Source organism: Lissotriton vulgaris, chromosome 5 (assembly GCF_964263255.1).
Source record: "Lissotriton vulgaris chromosome 5, aLisVul1.2, whole genome shotgun sequence".
Taxonomy (NCBI): domain Eukaryota; kingdom Metazoa; phylum Chordata; class Amphibia; order Caudata; family Salamandridae; genus Lissotriton; species Lissotriton vulgaris.
In genome coordinates this window covers 372,409,458-372,428,063 of record NC_141693.1, presented here as the reverse complement: position 1 = coordinate 372,428,063, position 18,606 = coordinate 372,409,458, and the positions used below count along the sequence as shown (strand labels likewise).

Sequence of the window (18,606 nt, the reverse complement as noted above, 5' to 3'; positions counted from 1 at the left end):
AGTAACATACAATTAGTAATATTAGGAGTGCGAAGTCTCTGCTCTCAGGGCAGAGCTCTCCATACTCGTGGTGGAATTTCCAAATTCTGGGCAGAATCTCCGCACTGCAGAGAGTGCGCATAGTAGAGATTCCTCCCCAAGTGCAGAGTTTCTGCCCCAAGTACTGAGACTCTGCACGCGTTACTGTACTGCTTGTATGTTACCTTTGTGAATCAAGCTCTTAGTCTTTTGAAAAAAATATATTATGCAATGCTAGAAGTATTGTACAACAGATTTCAGCTCACATATGACAATTCTTTTTTAAGCTTGAACCTCGCTTGTGTTTCCATAATGAAATAAATCACTATGCAAGTAGTTCATCCTTCCAAAATAAGAGGGATTTCAATGTATATTTAGTAAAATCACATGAAGTATTTCTTTATTTCTTGTTTCAGATCAACTCAGAATATGGCGCAGAATTTGCACGCTGTTTGGAGCCTTTACTATTTCTAAACACCCGCCGGGCTGGAGGGGTGAATACCAGCTGCAATGTCACAGGGATTAACAGTGGAAATATGTAAGAAAACATCTGTTTGCTAAAATGTAATGTTGCCTTGTACTTTATTTGCAGAGTATTTGAATTCTAACTTATTATGAATGCAAAGGCTCGGTCTTTGGTTATCTGTGCTTACCTATTGGCAACTGAAGAGCTGAGATTGAGAACGTCAGCCTTTTGACTTCAAGCCAATCATTCTTTTTACAATAAGGATTATATATGACTCTTAGTTGAGAGTGTATCCTCCAAAGCACCGCCAGGCATTAGTATGAACTGCTGATTACTTCATTGGCTTGTGTTTCATCAGCCAGGCCAGCTTGAATCCAGTGCCACAATGAGAGAGGGACCGACGTTTGGGCATACCCTTGTCCACCTAACACGAACATAGGAAACACAAGAAGAAGCTGAAACTTTTCAACCACTCATCCCCAGTCAAGAGATGTGGGTTAAATCCAATAATCTTTTGTTCACCATGCCACCCCAGTGTTGATCTTGCTTCTTATGGGAATAGTCCAGCCCGAACTCCCAACCCAGAAGCTCCCTGGACTGGAAACAAGCATCCTGGAAACAATTTAAGTGTACCTACCATCCCTCATCAGCCAGGCAACTTGAATCAAGTGGCACAGCAAGCAAGGGACCCATGTATGGACATGCCCTTGGGCGCATAGGGCGAACATAGCAAACTCAACAAGATGATAGGTGGAGTGATGAAACTTTTCAAACACTCACACCCAGTCAACAGATCTGGGTTATACTCACCGTTCTTTTGCTGACCATGCCACCCCAGTTTGAACCCAGCCATATGCAAATAAGTCTTGACCCTGCTCCCTATGGGAATGGTACAGCCTGAACTGCCAAGCCTGGTCCTCCCTGGACCAGAAACAAGCAACCTGGGACCGGGTTTGGGGTATCACGATTTATCAGCCAGATATTTATCAGAACATATTTATCTCCATACGATCAATTCTGCAAGAGTCCGATGGGTATCAAAACAAAAATTAACTGATCCCAGTTCCCTTATTAAAGGTATACTTTAAGGCTGTGTTTTTGAACCAGACATATTTCTTCTACATATAATTGGAGTAATTGACTTTTCAATCATTATGAGAAGAAATGGCCCACTATCTTTTGAACTCCTTATTTTTATAAGCACTCTAGTATTGCAGAGAATGCCTTTTGTTAAACCTCTCTTAAAGTTACCATCAGGTACCCTTACAGTTCCAATGTTCTTGGATCTGGGTACTACGTGTCTATAGCCTTATAAAAATGCCATTTGCAAGATCAGGCAATTAGGAATGTACATACTCTACCATAGGTGGTCACCTATATATGGCGTACCTTTACAAATTTGGTCTTATCTAATTATTGGTCCAGGCACATTCTATCAACTCTTATTTTATTTTAGTGCTGAAAAATTCCTATTAGAACATAATTGTGTTCCGCAACATAAGGAAGGCACAGTGGGAAGGCCCTACTGGGGCGTTTTTACATTTTAAAATCTTTCCCTGCTTTGTAAAGTACCTTGATATTGTCGAACTCAATCAGCCAAACTTTTATATATAAAATGCATAATGAACATTTTTCCTTGGCCTCTTTTAATTGGGCTTTACGTTTAGCTATCATGAAATGCTGTCTCTTATGTATCTAGGTTGACGAATAAGCTATTCATTTCTTGCTCTTTCAAGCTCTTTATCTCATATTTCTAACAAAGTGGCTAGTACATTTACTTACAGTGTATGTTATTATTAAGATAATTTATGAGTATTGCTGTCTTGCTGTATTTTTCTGGCATGGAAGGTCAGGCTCAATTATCGGTTTGTTGCTCCATGAAGACCCCTTCATAGCACTTCGGCTACTAACAGCAGTAGATAGGATGGTTTTTAGCATTTGGGCTGGCTATTTTATGTAACCTCACCGTTCCATTTTTAGCACAAGAAAAGCTTATATTCATATATTATCATCTTATGAAATGTGTGAAATATTGATATTGGAGAGAGTTATTTTTCAACATTTATGATGCTCCGGTTCCTTTATGTATAGTGTAGTAGGATTTTTATGGATGATGTGCTGCATTTATCTCATTGTACTTTCTTACATTTTCTTTAAGATTTGTATGTTGCTTTATGGGTATACACTCGAACTAAACTATAAACTAACTAACCTATACATTTGGAGGTCTGGCAACACCAGCCTTCACAAATATTGTTTCTTCTTTAGCAGTTTTCATGTGAGATTTTTCTTCAGTTCCAGCTGAATCAATAAGTCAAAGATTGGTATCTGACTATATCCGAACATGTAAATTATGTTGGCACATTGTTATAAAGGACATTTATATAGGGAAAGATACTTTGTTTTACAATGACAATGTGCCCTACAATAGTAAAAGGGAGCTTATTGCAGATAATCATCTCATATTTCCATAATGTGTTCACCTTGATTAAAAAAACACAATGACTTTTACATTTTCCTCTATTTGACTAACTAATTATCAGTTAGCTTGTCCTAATGGAAAATAATGGATTCAAATGCTCCATATAACACAATATTCTTAAAATAACTCTTTTGTGGTTGCTCAAAAACATTCAGATTTTCTACATCTCAAACTGGGAGTGGCTACATGTGCCATGAAGTGCTATGGATCTACTTCTAAAATAACAAAATACTTCAAAGTAGTTCAGTGTATTCTGGAAATGTATGAAATTGCATCCTCAACTGCCAAGTAAGATGGGTGAGAGGGAGGTACACTATCTAACTCTGGTTCTTTTCCATGTTACTGGAATTACTAGTATTGAAATAACTTACCACATCTCTCTTGAAACAGCCTCTTCGGTCCCTTCCATTCATGCTTCAGTGCCCTTCATTAAGCAGAAACTACACTCTCCCATACTGCTAATTTTGTTTATTCTCCTCATCAAAACCACATTTATTCTACTAGGATTCTCCTTGATCTATACAAAGAATTCAGTACTGTAGATCATTACCCATTGCTTACCTCCCCCAGGAATATGACATAAAGGGCACTTTTCATCAATAAGTCTTATTATATCTGTCAGAACACTTGTTTTCAGTGACTCCAAAAGATCTGAACTGACCTCTCAACCAGTCGCAGTCCTAAAGGGTCAGTCCTACGTTGACTCCTCTTCTCTATCTCTCCACCACTTCACTTGGGGACATCATCTCTTTGTTTTTCACCTCCTGCCATCATCACACCAATGATACCCAAATCTTCCTCTCCTTTCCTGTCATTTCCCCTTAATCTAGTGTATTAAGACACTAGTTTCTGTGAACAATATGTGGAACCAGTAAACACCAAGACAATGAATGCTGCAACATTAATAAACAGTTCAAGAGCATGAAAACTATGATGATAAAAATTAGTTTAATTCAAATCGGGCAATTGTAAAAAAAACATGTGCTTGGTCTACCAGTGATTCAGGCAAGTAAACAAAAAAGTACATTTGCGAAGAAGAAAATGAAACTTATGACTACAGTTAAATTCTTCAGTTTGTACGCCCTGGGATTAGGTGGTACATTAAAGAGCTTCTCAAAAACAATAGAGAAGGGAATTCTATTGACTATTGTCTGCATAATTGTCTCAGATACCTACGAGTTGTGTTGAGAAGGATATGTCTAGTGTGTGTAGGATTGTGGAGGATTGTGCATATGCCAGTCATAAAAGAGGAGAACCCTCACCACTCAAGAGCGGTGAAACTGCACTCCTGTAATACAGAAGGTGCCAGTTGTTGTCTCATTCAAAAAAAGGAAAAGATGGGGCTCATTTCCTTGAGTTGCATACAGTTATAAATCATATTCCAGAAGGTATACAAATGCATTAGGATCAGATTCGGAAGAGCATCTGCTCTGGGACAGCACACAAAACACAAACTTCTGCATTGGTATGACAAGCATTATATACCTAAATATTTGATAATTTTAATATACAAGCATTTTAGAAATACATGGTGTCAAAGTTGTCAGGTTATTGTCATATAAAATGGTAGACCGATTAGCATTATCGTTAAGAAATTCTCCAAATGTTGTTCTTAAAACATAATACATTTCTCTTTCTGCTTTCAGCCCAAGCTCTAAACTCTTGAGCTTGGCTATCGAGCCTGTCTCCGATTGTAGTGATTTTAGTCTCTGTCACCACCTGATTATGTCAATTTGAGGACTATGTGACCACCTTGTGTTCTGGTTGGACTTCTTCTATACAATAGAAGAAGACCCAAGGGTTCTCTTTCATGCTTTGTGTCCTAATTTGCTCCTTCAGCAGCTATTAGTGGATACCTTGAGTCCTGTTGTGCAATCACTCTCAGATGCAGTTGTTTTATTTCTGTCAGCAACCTCATAGTGCTACTTACACATATTGAATTACATTCACATTTGACTGAATACATAAAAAACTTGGTGTTGCAGTTTATGAAACTACCTTGAAAACTGATACTGACGAGTCCAGCTACTAGAGGTCCATCATGTCATTGAGGGAGTACAGTAACCTTGACTGCAGCAGGCAATTTAGGGTTTAGCATCTTCCATACATTGGTTGTTGTGGACTTGAATTTAACTGATGGATGTGCATACTGTATTTTCACTAAAATTTTGACTAATTTGGAATGCATCATGCATTTCGCACTTTTATGAATCGCAACCATGTTGCGATTTCTAAAATTGCGATTGCATTTAAGAAATCGCAATTTCAGATTTCTTAAATGCAATGCATGATCATTTTTTAATTGCGAATTCGCAATTTGGAAGTGGTAAATTAGCCTGAAGTTGAACTTCATGCTAATTTATTGAAAACTTTCAAATATGCACAAATTGCATTTTTGAAAGTTTTAATTTACACACACACATGCCCTTGGGGCATGTGTGTGTGTAAATTGCATTTAAAGTTACATTTCAGGGGTGCAGGGAGGGGTTCTTTGGACCCCCCCTGCACCCTTGAAATTGCATTCACATTTTGCGATTCGCAAAATGAAATTCGCAAAATATGAATGCCTTCCCATTCATTCGTATGGGCCTTTTGGCCCATAGGAATCAATGGGAAGGGTTTTCCTTAATTGCGATTCGCAAATTGTGAATCGCAATTAAGGAAAAATACCGAATCGCAAAAATAAATGCGAATTGTTCATGCATTGCAGTTTGCGATTTCTAAATTGCAATTTAGGAATCGCAAATGGGTGCAATGATGCATGTGTCCGTTAGTCACTTGAAGATATCATCAGTGATATCATTTGAGATGTAATCAGTGATGTCACTGACCATGTCATGAGTGTTGTAATATGTGAGGTCATAAGCAGTGCATTGCAGGGGTACAAGTTAAAGTTAGCTCGGCTAACTATAACTGCTAAATATGTATAGTAGCTAGTTATAGTTGGTACCTTGTTTCTATTGAAAACATTTGTTTTCTTTTCCCAATATCTTTAGTGCTGTTTAATGAATCTTCGTGAAATTTTCAAAACTAATGGTTCGCTCAGGTCTGCTTCTGTCTTGAAAGTTTCGGGTTGATTAGTCAATCAGGGGCCGAGAAAAAAGGGGGTCCGAAAATGCATTTCCTCATGTTAATTTCCGTAGGAACTGTAGACACGCCTACCCCCCGAACTGCTGAACAGAATTACACCAAATTTGGCAAAAAGGTAGCTCTTGGTTCAGAAAGCGTGCTTTTTTAAAAATGGTGTAAATCCATTTAGTCGTTCCTTAGAAATTAAAAATTAAATATCGATATCTGACAGTCGAGGAGGGTTTGCGAACCCTCCTGAGCACGAGCTTCATTCTGATTGGCTGCCAACACTCCAAAGCAAGAAGTGTTGGTAGTCATCCAAAAGGGTCAAAAAACGATTAGAAAAGAAGATAAGCGGGCAGGGTAGAAACACCCTGACCCCCCCCCCGCTCAAGGGGATCCCAAGGGTAAAAAAAAACATTATTTTATAACCTTTTCAATGGGATTCATTTTGTAGAAGCCCCCGGGTAGGCCAGATCCCCGGGCATGATCAATTATGTGCAGAGGGCAAGTGGCCCCCCGCAGCCCCGGGTACTGCCACCTCCCTGGGGCATTATATACCACCGCCTCCCCGGGGCTTAACTATTAATGAGCAAAGTGTGGGAGGATCCTGCCCCTCCCCACACTGCCCTGGGGACCACCACATCCATGGAGCAAACTTGAAATTAAGGGTGGGGGTCCATTGCAGACCCCCGGGGACTACCACCTCCCCAGGGCTTTAATTATGATGGGAGGGTGCCACGCGGCCCCCCTCCTGGAGCCTTTGATGGCCCTGGGGACTGCCACCCCCCAGGGCCAGCTCCATCAATGTCCAGGGGTGCCCACCCCCAGGACATTGCAGTTTGGTATGGCAGGGCAGGAGCACAGCTCCCGCCCTGCCATAGCAAACACTGCTTTGCTTCAAGGAAGCAAGAGCAGGAAACCTGCTCTTGCTTCCAAGACGCAAAGAAGAATTGCTTTTGGACAAGGGGAGCTGCATGTTAGCAGATTCCCTTGCCCAAAAGCAATGCCGGCTCCCAGAGGAGGCGGGGAGCCGGCGGGGACTGCGGGGGCATTGGGGCTCCCACGCGGTCCCTAACATGATGGCCGGCCCTGGGGGATGAAGTCCTGGGGGCAGAAGTGGCCCGGGAGGGGGCCACTCGGCCTTCCTCCCCTTTAATTTAATTATTTTTAAAAAAACAGAATTACGGCCCCAGGTGATGGGGTCCCCGGGGCCTTAACTGGCCTGAGGAGGGCGGCCGTGCGGCCCCCTCTAGAATGAAAAATAAAGGCTGGCCAGGCCCCGAGTGGATGGGGTCCCGGGGGCCAAAAGTGGCCCAAGGAAGGGCCCAGGGTCACACGGCCCCCCTCCTGTGAAAATAATAATAATTACAAAAAATGAGGCAATGCTCTGGGGGATGGGGTCCCAGGGCCAAAAAAGGTCTCGGGAGGGGGCTGCGTGACCCCCCTCCTTTAAAATGAACAAAATAATAAATAAGTGGCTCCTGCGGATGGGGTCCCTCTTTCTGCATCCCTCTACAAATCTAGCCTTAAAACGATGTATTGGGGTACTATTGAAAACGACCTGATATTGAATTGTAAGGGGTCACTTTCAAATGATTTTATGAATTTTAAACAATCTGTTTATTTTGAGCCCACATTGGATGAAATTGAGCCCCCACTAGCGAGGAAAGTGTCTTTACAGTTTAGATATGGTTGTCTTCCTCTAAACCACTTTAGAAGAAATTGGAGGAGAGAAGGGGAGCGTGGTAAAGAAGAGTGTTGTCCCTGTTGTTTATGGACTGCTGAGACTTCTGATCATGTTTTATTTTTTTCCCCCTCTACTCCCGATCTCAACTTAAATGGATAGCTCCCCTTTGTAGAAATTTGGAAGTAAGACGATACAATGAGGCATATAGAATGATGAAGGCCAACACGACACGCATGATTGTTTTTTATGTGGCAAAGTTTCTAATGGTCCTATGGATAAGGCGTACCAAGTATTCTTCTTCTGAAAGTGTCAATGTAATGGTACCTTTTATATAACACATCATTTTAAATTTTTTAACATTTTTAATTCCTTTTTAAAAGAAGTTGCAACATATGCAATTGGTTTTTCGGTTTAAAGGAATATTTATGAAGTTTATTTGTATAAATAATAATGTATATTTTATAATTATGTTGCTACTATGTGGAACAACTTCCCTCTTGCACAAATATTAGCGCACTTTGATCAATCGATAACACTAAGATTGTAGACAGATTGTGATTGTTTATGTAGGGTGGCATATTTTATTTGTATTGTGTGTTTGTCATTGTCTTTTTTATGGTGTACTTTTATGATCCGCAGAGATTGAAATAGTCTTTGAATTGTACTGTATCCCTCTTGCCTCTTTCTGCACCGCTGTTGCTTCTTTCTGCACTTCTTTTGCTTCTTTCTGTACCTCTCTTGCTTCTTTCTGCAACCCTGTTGTCATTTTCTTCACCCCTGTTGTCTCTTTCTGCACTAGCCTTCCTTCTTTCTGCACCTCTCTTGCTTCTTTCTGCATCACTCTTACTTCTTTCTACACCCATATTCCCTTTTTTACATCCCTCTTGCCTCTTTCTGCAGTCCTCTTGCCATTTTCTGCAACTCTTTTTGCCTCTTTCTGCACCTCACTTGCCTCTTTCTGCACTTCTCTTGCTTCTTTTACACCTCTGGTGCTTCTTTCAGAAATTCTCTTGCCTCTTTCTGCACTTCTCTTGCTTGTTTCTGTACCTCTCTTGCGTCATTCTGCACCTCTGTTGCCTCTTTCTGCATCCCTCTTGCTTATTTCTACACCCCTCTTTTCTCTTTCTGAATCTCTCTTGACTCTTTCTGTACCCCATGTTCCCTCTTTCTGCACCTTTCCTACCTGTTTCTGCACCTCTCTTGCCTCTTTCTGTACCTCTGTTGCTTCTTTCTGCACTTCTCTTCCTTATTCCTGCCTCTTTCTGTACCTCTTTTGCATCTTTGTGCTCCTTCCCTACCTTTTTCTGCACCCTTCTTGCCTCTTTTTGCACCTCTGTTGGTTGTTTCTGCATTGCACTTGCCTTTTTCTACAAATCTCTTGCTTCTGTCAGCAATTCTCTTGCCACTTCTGTTCCTTCTTTCTGCACCCCTCCTGCATCTTTCTATACCTCTCTTGCCTCTTTCTGCATCTCTCCTCCCTCATTCTGTACCCCTCTTGCCTCTTTTTGCACCTCTGTTGGTTCTTTCAATACTGCTCTTGCTTCTTTCTGCACTTCACTTGCCTCTTTCTGCACTTCTCTTGCTTCTTTCTACACCTATGCTGCTTCCTTCATAAATTATCTTGCCTCTTTCTGCACTTCTCTTGCTTGTTTCTGCACATCTCTTGCGTCTTCTGCCCCTCACTTTCTTCTTTCTGTACTTCTCTTCCTTCTTTCTGCAGCCCTCCTGCCTCTTTCTGTACCTCTCTTGCTTCTTTGTGCACCTCTTTCTGTACCCCTCTTGCCTCTTTTTGCATCTCTGTTAGTTCTTGCTGCACTGCTCTTGCTTCTTTCTTGACCTCTTTTGCAACATTCTGTATTCATCTTGCCTCTTTCTGCACCCCTGTACCGTATTTCTCTGCCTCTATTGCTTCTTTCTGGACAGTTCTTGCTTCTTTCTCCCCTCTCTTGCAAATTTCTGTATTCTTCTTACCTCTTTCTGTACCCCTGTTCCCTCTTTCTGTACCTTTCTTGCCTATTTCTGCACCTCTATTGCCTCTTTCGGCACCTCTGTTGTATCTTTTTGCACTTCTCTTGCCTCTTTCTGCACTTCTTTTGCTTATTTCTGTACCCTTCTTGCCTCTTTCTGTATCCCTTTTGCTTCTTTGTGTATCTCTCCTGCCTCTTTCTGCAGTCCTCTTGCCTCTTTCTGTACCTTTTTTGATTCTTAATGCACTTTTCTTGCCTCTTTCTGTATCCCTCTTGCCTCTTTCTGCACTGCTCTTGTTTCTTTCTGCACCTCTCTTGCAATTTTCTGCACCCCTCTTGCCTCTTTCTGCATCCCTCTTTCCTCTTTCTGCAATTCTCTTGCCTCTATCTGCACCCCTGTTCCCTCTTCCTGCACCTCTTTTGTCTGTTTCTGCAACCCTCTTGCCTCTTTGTGCAGTTTTATTTCCTCCTTCTGTACCTCTGTTGCCTCTTTCTGCATTCCTCTTACCTCTTTCTGTATCCTTCTTGCCTCTTTCTGTACCCCCTCCCTCTTTCTGCACCCCTCTTGCCTCTTTCTGTACCCCTCTTCCTACTTTCTGCACCTCTCTTGCCTCAGTCTTCACATCAGTTCCCTCGTTCTGCATCTCTTATGCCTGTTTCTGCAATGTTCTTGTCTTCTTCTGTACCTCTCTTGCTTCTTTCTGCACCCCTATTTTCTCTTTCTGCACCCCTGTTGTCTCTTTCTGCACTCGTTTCCCTCTTTAAGCAGCTCTCTTGCTTTTTTCTGCACTTCTCTTGTCTCTTTCTGTACCTGTCTTGCTTCTTTCTGCACCCTTCTTCCCTTTTTTGTACTCCTTTTGCCTCTTTCTGCAATTCTCTTGCCATTTTCTGCACCTCTCTTACCTCTTTCTGCACCTCACTTGCCTCTTTCTGTACTTCTCTTGATTCTTTCTACACCTCTGTTGCTTCTTTCAGCAATTCTCTTGCCTCTTTCTGCCCTTTTCTTGCTTGTTTCTGCACCTCTCCTGTATCTTTCTGCACCTCTCTTCCCTCTTTCTACACCTCACGTGCTTCTTCCTTCACCCCTCTTGCTTTTTTCAGCACCCCTCTTTTCTCTTTCTGTTCCTCTCTTACCTATTTCTGCACCCCTGTTCTCTATTTCTGTACCTTTCCTGCCTATTTCTCTACCTCTCTTGCCTCTTTATGTACCTCTGTTACTTCTTTCTGCACTTCTCTTTCTCTTTCTGCTTCCTTTACGTCTCTTTCAGCACCTCTGCTGCTTCTTTCTGCACTTCTCTTCCTTCTTTCTGCACAGCTTCTGCCTCTTTCTGTACCTCTCTTGTGTCATTCATTCATAAAGTCTTTATTTCGATTTTTGATTCATAAAAGACAGACAATATTTACATTAAAATGACAAGTTAAAAAAGCGGTAACATAAAATATCATTTAGCTAATTCCATTACACAAAAAGCCATCAGGGGGATATGGCAAATAAGTCAGTCCATCCATCTACTAAAAGAATAGTTTAAGTACATTGAATTGTGTAAAACATTCATTTTGACATTAATTATATACATTTAATTTAATTATAAAAGTTTAAAAGAAGAAAAAAAGGAAAACAGGAGGTCCATTACAGTTAGTGTCCCAAGTAATGTTTTTGGCCGCATAATCATGAACTGTTTTAAAAACCACAAGTAATCATTGTAGCCTTCACCTGCGTTCTCGAATTATCCACATCCAGTGTAGGAACTTTGCAACGGCTATGACCACAGGCTGAGAGCTCTTTGTTTTGAGAATTCCTAAAGACTCACAGACAGTTTTGAGACCCATCTGCAAGCAGATAGGCTTCAACCAAGTCTGCCTTGGGGCTTTGTATTCTCGGCAGATGAATAAAATGTGGGCGATACTTTCCCGTTGTGAGGGACAGAAAGGACAGCTGGGTTTGTAACTACCATTCCATTTGTTGGTAAAGGAATTAATAGGAAGTGTACCAATCCTAAATTGATGGTATCTCTTCCTATCCTCAGGAACGGTAATATAATCCCAATAACCCTCTAGAGCAGTTGAGTGCTTTAGTTCCAAGAAGTCCGCTGTTAGTAACGGACTAATACAGTTACCAAATCTTTTCAGTGAAACAATGCTCCAATAGATTTCTCTAAAAGTTTGCCTAGGCGGGAATATGTTAGTTGTTGGATCTTCCCACAAACTGCCTAAACCCATGGCAATATATGTTGCCCTTGCCTCCCTCATCCATGGGATTTTGTGTGCCCTGTCAGCATCTCTGACTTCAAGAAATGCCTGTGCATACTGGGAGAGATCAGGAGTAACCCACAATCTCCTCCAGTATGCCACCGGTCTATACCGAGCCAAGTCCTCCAGACGTTGGCATCCCAAGTCATAAAAAAGGAGAACCAAGGGGGTGGATACTGGAAGGCCCGTAATGCCCCTTAAGAATTCATTTTGGGCACTAGTCAATAGGGCAAGGTTTCTGTACCCCCAGAGTTCAGCCCTGTAAAGGACTGCTGCACCAATCTTTACATCGTAAATGTTAAGTGTAGGGGCAATTGGCCGCGTATGGGAGAGAAATAATTCTTTTGTTAGGGCACCTGCTAACTGGGCATGCTTCGTAACCAACTGAGTTGTGTGATGTTTCCAGTCTAGTTTCGAAGCAAGGGTTATACCCAGATATGAAAAAACCTGAGTCTGTTCAAGTTTAACCCCGTTCATGACCACTCTCCCTCTCACGTACTTAGACTTATCGAGAACCATAAACTTGGTCTTACTCACGTTAATGGAAAGTTCATGGTCCTTGCAGAATACCTCAAAAAGATCTATAGCCTTTTTGCAGGCCTTGTGTTTTGGAGATTAATAGGGTATCATCTGCAAACATCAACAGGGGCATCAATTTACCATCCAACTTGGGGCATCAGTGGGGTGGTGCTCATAATAATTGATCACCCTGTTGATGTACAGTGAAAAGAGGGTCGGGCCAGTACGCACCCATGGCGTACTCCACTGGCGATCGGAAACTTATCTGTTACACTCCCTAGCTGGTTCCATCAAACTTGGGCAAAATTGTCCTCGTGTAATTTCATTAAAAAGGAAAAAATATCTAGTGGCATGCCCTGATCTACAAAGACATTCCACATTTTATCCCGTGGCACCAAATCGAAAGCTGATATAAGGTCAACAAATGCCGCAAAGAGCGTGCCCCCCCCAACAATACCACACGCCAGTAAATTAAAACAAATCTAAAAACTTGGTCTATTGGGCTTGTGTGACTGCGGAACCCTGCCTGGAGAGGTGACAATATTTCTTCCTCCTCGATCCACCCTTGGATTCTCTCCAGAACAAGCCTTGCTACCACCTTCGGTATACAGCCTATTAAACTTATTGGCCTGTCATTTCCTGGATCCGAGCGCTCCCCCTTTTTAAAGATCGGAATGATCTTGGCACCTTCCAGGTATCGGGTATGGGTGAGGCTTTGGCAATACCATTTGCTAGAGATTGAATATATGGTGCCCAAACCTCCTTATCATGCATAAATAGATCGGCTGGAACTTGATCCAGACCTGGGGCTCTACCCTTCGGGATAACTTTCAATATATTTTCAACCTCGGTTCTCTCAAAATGTAACGGGATAATGTCCTTTTTAGAGAGTACAAGATCTTCTCTTGTCTCACTAACAGTTTCTATAGATGCAATCTGTGACGCATAGTGAGAGACCCAGAGGTTGGGCGAGACATGGTTGGTTCTCCCCTTTGGATCCCCCGGCCCCATTTGACCATATCCCAGAAGGTGCCCATTGATAGTTCTTTACTAGCACAATACAGCTCCCTCCAATAGTCCTCGTCCCAGGCTCGTTTGGCATCGTATTGGGCTTTTTTGTAGAGGGCACGAGCACGAGCGTTCTTAATTCTATGTCTATCTTTTGCTTTTACTGCCTCTGCCAGGGCTTTATACGCAGCCCTGCAAGACTTCCCATACCATTGTTCTTCCTTTTTAACAAGCCTCTTCTGCCTATTAAAAACCTTTTTTGTAAAAAATCCCCTTAATTGATTAAAAAATTTGGTATGGATCAGAATGACATTTGCTGTCACATCCTCCTGTGTAGTGCAATTTTGAAGATCAATTGTTGCCTGTATTGTCAATTCCCTCATTGCCGCTGTTATCCTCCTTCACTAAACAATTTGCCCATTTAAGTCGCCTTGTGTCTCTTGGGAGGACAATATCGACACCTTCTGGGGTGCCTCTTGATTATTAGATTTGAATATCTTAAAGGATAGAAGTAATGGATCGTGATCACTTCCAACCCTTTCAACTACCATCATGTCCTTAATATTGGGCCAATTCTCTTTATTAGTGAGATTATGTAGACCATTATTAAATGTAAAAGCCCCTAGTTTATCAGAAGCTGATCTGCCGTTAATTGCCCGTAGCCCTTGTCCAACACATAAAACTTTGAGTTGGATTGCGGCCTATGTCCATTTTTTAATAGGCAATAGCGACAGCTGTGGAATATTCCATGAACTATCTTCTTCCAGGGTAAGATCTATGTCCTTACTGTTGAGGGGTTCAAAACAGCAATTAAAATCTCCCACAACTAGAATATTACCTTTCTCATGATAAAACTCAAGGAGTGCTTCTAACTGTTCAATAGTAACCAAGGGTTTACCCCCCGGCATACCCCTTGAATAGATATTAAAAATAAAAAGAACCTTAGATTCAGGGCACTGGACTTGGATTAGTAGAATATCATTACTATTAGTATCCAGTTGTTTAACTGTATATTTACTATCTTGTCTTACCCACGTTAATAAACCCCCCTTGGGTCTGCCCAGCAAACTAGGAATTGCCGGTATAAAGAAGTTGAGATATCCTGGTCTATGCTCTGGTGCAACCAGCCAAGTTTCCTGGAGCAATACTAAATCTTTACTATCTAGAAAAGACAGCCAGTCTTGTGATGTAACCTTGCTTCTTAGTGCAGCCACATTCCATGAGACCATCGATGTTACATCAGGGCCATTATCTATTTTATATTGACCCTGAGGCCCACTATCACCTGACCCTCCAATTGTTGCTCTTTGCCCAATTTGAAGAGCCTCTTGGGTAGAACTATTATTGGCGAATCTACCCAGTGATACATTATCTACCAGGACCAGGGATTTCTTCACTGGTGAGCTAGGACATAAGGGTAAACACATTCTATGGGCGTGAGCTGGACTTATTCCCGGAGGATTCTTATCTCGTTCACAAGGCAGTCAATCATTGACATCCAGTGAGCTTAAAACCTCGTATCTATTACTCAATGGGGCAAAACTGGTGGGGAGACCTTCCTGAGTTAGGTAATCTCTTCTAATGTGGACTCCAGAGTGGGTGGGTGGATGATAAAAATAACCCAGGGGTAGTACGTTAATACAATCAAGGCGGATTCTGAGTGATCCTGCCTGCCTCAGGATATGCCCCACCAACTCCGGAGACCCAAAACTCAAGACTACACAGTCTCCTTCCATACCCTTTTTTGTGTGTCCCACCCAGGCGACCCTTCTCACCATTTTAAACTCTTTAAAGAGATTATCTCCTAGCACTGTTTTTTGATGCAAACAGTGGAGTGCCTTATTTTAAGCAAGAACCAATGCTCCTCCTCGCCATCTGTAATTTTCGGGATGTTAGCCAAAATGATAGAGTAGAGACATGCATCTGGAGGGAGATAAAGAAACACATCCTTGGGAGAACTGTTTCCCACTTTATGTCGTCTCCTTGCGATAGTCTCTGTAAGAGAGGTATAGAAAGAGGCAGAAGGGGTGCAGAAAGAAAGAAGAGAAGTGCCGAAAGAAGCTGCAGAAGTGCTGAAAGACGCAAAGGATGCAGAAAGAGCAAGAGAAGTGCAGAAAGAAGTAACAGGTACAGAATGAGGCAAGAGAGGTAGAGAAATAGGCAAGAAAGGTGCAGAGAGAGGGAACAGGGGTGCAGAAAGAGGCAAGAGAGGTACAGAAAGAGAAAAGAGGGGTACAGAAAGGCAAGAGGGGTACAGAAAGAAGCAAGTGAGGTGTAGAAAGAAGCAACAGAGGTGCAGAAAGACGCAATAGAGGTGCAGAAACACGCGAGAAGGGCAGAAAGCGGCAATAGAATTGCTGAAAGAAGCAACAGAGGTGTGCAAAAAAGGGAAGAAGGGTGCAGAAAGAAGCAAGAAAGGTGCAGAAAGAAACAAGAGAAGTGCAGAAAGAAGCAAGAGTGGTGCTTAAAGAGGGAAGACGAGTGTAGAAAGAGATGACAGTGTTGCAGAAAGAGACAATAGGAGTACAGAAAGAAGCAAGAGAGGTACAGAAGGAGGCAAGAAAGTTGCAGAAACAGGCAAAAGAGGTGCAGAAAGAGGGAACTGATGTGCAGATTGAGGCATGTGAGGTGCAGATTGAGGCAAGTGAGGTGCAGAAAGAAGCAAGAGCAGTGCAGAAAGAAATGACAAAGGTGCAAAAAGAGGCAAGAGGGGTGCAGAATAAGGTAGGAGAGGTGCAAAAAGACACAAGAGAGATTGTGTTTGCCTGCCACCGGAGGGGAGAGAAGGAATCAGCGGGACTCCAAGGACCAGGAGTCTTCGCTGTCGCCGCCATTACCGCGCTCCTCCCCATGCCACTGCCTTAAAACCGCTCGTGCCGCACGCTTCGCGGGAGCCCCTCACAGAGGAGATTGTGTTTGCCTGCCACCGGAGGGGAGAGAAGGAATCAGCGGGACTCCAAGGACCAGGAGTCTCGGCTGTCGCCGCCATTACCGCACTTCTCCCCAAGACTTTGCCTTACTGTTGTCTCCTTACGGGGCCCCTGGGTCCCAACTTCACTCCAGGGTTTGTACCTATCACAGGGGCCTTTATGTGACTTAGATGAAATATGTGACTTCATCAGCAGTGCATTGAAGGCTCGCGAGTAATAGTTAGCTCAGCTAACTATAACGGCTGAATTTCTCTGGTTTTGTACAAGTGAAATGTCAGCCTAACTATAACATCCCTGAAACCTGTGTTTTTTTCAGTGAATATCTATGGTATTTAAATGCTAATCCCTAACTATAATGTCTCTGAAATCTGCTGGTTTTTCAGTGAATTTCTAAGGTTTTTTAAATGCTAATTTCTAACTATGCCTACATAGGTAGGACATGTACAGAAAGAGGAAGAATGGCACAGAAAAAAGCAAGAGAAGTGCAGAAAGAGGCAAGAAAGGTGCAAAAAGAGGAAGAAAGTTGTGGACAGAAGCAAGAAAATGCAGAAAGAGGCAACAAAAGTCCAGAAAGAGGAAGAAAGGTGCAGAAAGAAGTAAGAGACGTGCAGAAAGAAGCAACAGGGGTGCAGAAAGAGGCCTTCTTTGACTGTACCTTTCCACAGACCCATACGATATAGCCTAATTAATTATAGGGCTTATCCCCTCACCTTTTTGCACCACATTCCCACTAAGAATTCCAGATTTAATTGCGTCAATTTTTAGCAGTGTGCCCTTTCCTTCCCCTTTCCCTGACTAAACACCCTCTAGAACATCACTCACTGAAACACTTGTTGCCGCATTTTTGGTAACCTTTGAGCCCTTTGAGCTAGAAACAAGGATTTTTTTTGTTCAAATCTGCAAATTATGCAGCAGATGATAGATTGTGTGGCAAATGTGGAAAATGTATAACAAATCTCTGCAGCCGAACAGTCGCATAATTCCAGTGGGCCTGCTCATATTGCTAACTCCAGAGGTGCTCCTCAGTGCTTCCTTCTTTTTTTGTCTCATTGAGTGTATAGTTTAGCTTCGATGGAAACAAGGAAGACTAAACCTGAGGTTAACACTCCACAACACAGACTACCATACCACATATTTACTCTCCATAACACATAATCCCACTGTACATAATTCCTATACACTAAATACCACATACTTTCTATCCACATAATTTCAGTACACACCATACCACATAATTCCAATACCCACAACGTACATCCACTCCACTCCAAAAAACATTAGAAAATAACTTTTACATTTACAACGCCAGTAGCTCTAACTCTCGCAATGGCAAGACCTATTATATTGAAAATGCTTCTTTAACTAGTAGTCGCATTTCAGAGTAGTGAAGAAAAGGGGCTGGGCCTCTGACCAGTGCTCAGGAATTCCACTGCATTGGACTTACAGGAGGTACCAAGAGGGCTTCATGGCCCCCAGAGTCCCTTTCCAGTAAAGTGGACTTCATCCCCCAACCAGTAGTGTGCCAGGAGGCGTGTTTGCAGAGGGGTAGAGAAAGGGCGGGCATGGCCTCTGAAGACCTCTTAGCAATTCTACTGTGTGGGACTTACTGGAGGTAACAGGAGGGGTAGTTTAATGAAACTTTATTAAATATCTTTTTAAGTAATCAATAATACATATTTAATTGTGTGTATTATTGAAATGTACATTTGATTAAAATTACTGCCCATTTTTGGAGAAAGAAGATAGATCTGTTTTATTTTTAGGGGAGAGGTGTGGAAAGTGGAAGGGTTTGGCTGCCTTTGAGAGAGGGTTGACCTGCGGCCAGGCCCTGTGGCCAACCCACCACCATGCACAGCTAAAGGTGAAAGATTATAGATTAGCTTTTTAAATAGGGTGTTGGATGCTGAGGGGAGAGGGTAAGGGTTTGGCTGCCTGTTGGGGGGATGGCCACCGGGCCGGGTCCTAGGACAGGCCCGGTGGCCAACCCCCTGAATGCACCTCCAAAGGCCATGCGCCGCATGGGGTTGGCTGGTAATAAGATATTACTTTGGTTGGCAGTACTTTGGTACTACAGTAGGACCCAGCAAGGCCCTGTGAGGTATCATGGTACTACTTCAGTAGTGATAGTACTGTAGTACTAAAGAAAATGGATAACAATAGAGGGAAGGTGAGCGTAGCGAGACATTCTCCGTGCAGCTTGGTAAAAT

At 42.4% G+C, this 18,606-nt stretch overlaps 1 protein-coding gene across 1 annotated transcript in view; it reads left to right on the top strand.

Annotated features, from left to right (window-relative positions):
• The window catches only part of RNF207 (ring finger protein 207), a 900,262-nt gene that overhangs the window by 605,422 nt on the left and 276,234 nt on the right, over window positions 1–18,606 (top strand). Inside the window, exon 12 of the mRNA XM_086921721.1 lies at window positions 435–556. Within this exon, the coding sequence (XP_086777847.1) occupies window positions 435–556 (122 nt within the window). The remainder of the gene's footprint in view (window positions 1–434; window positions 557–18,606) is intronic.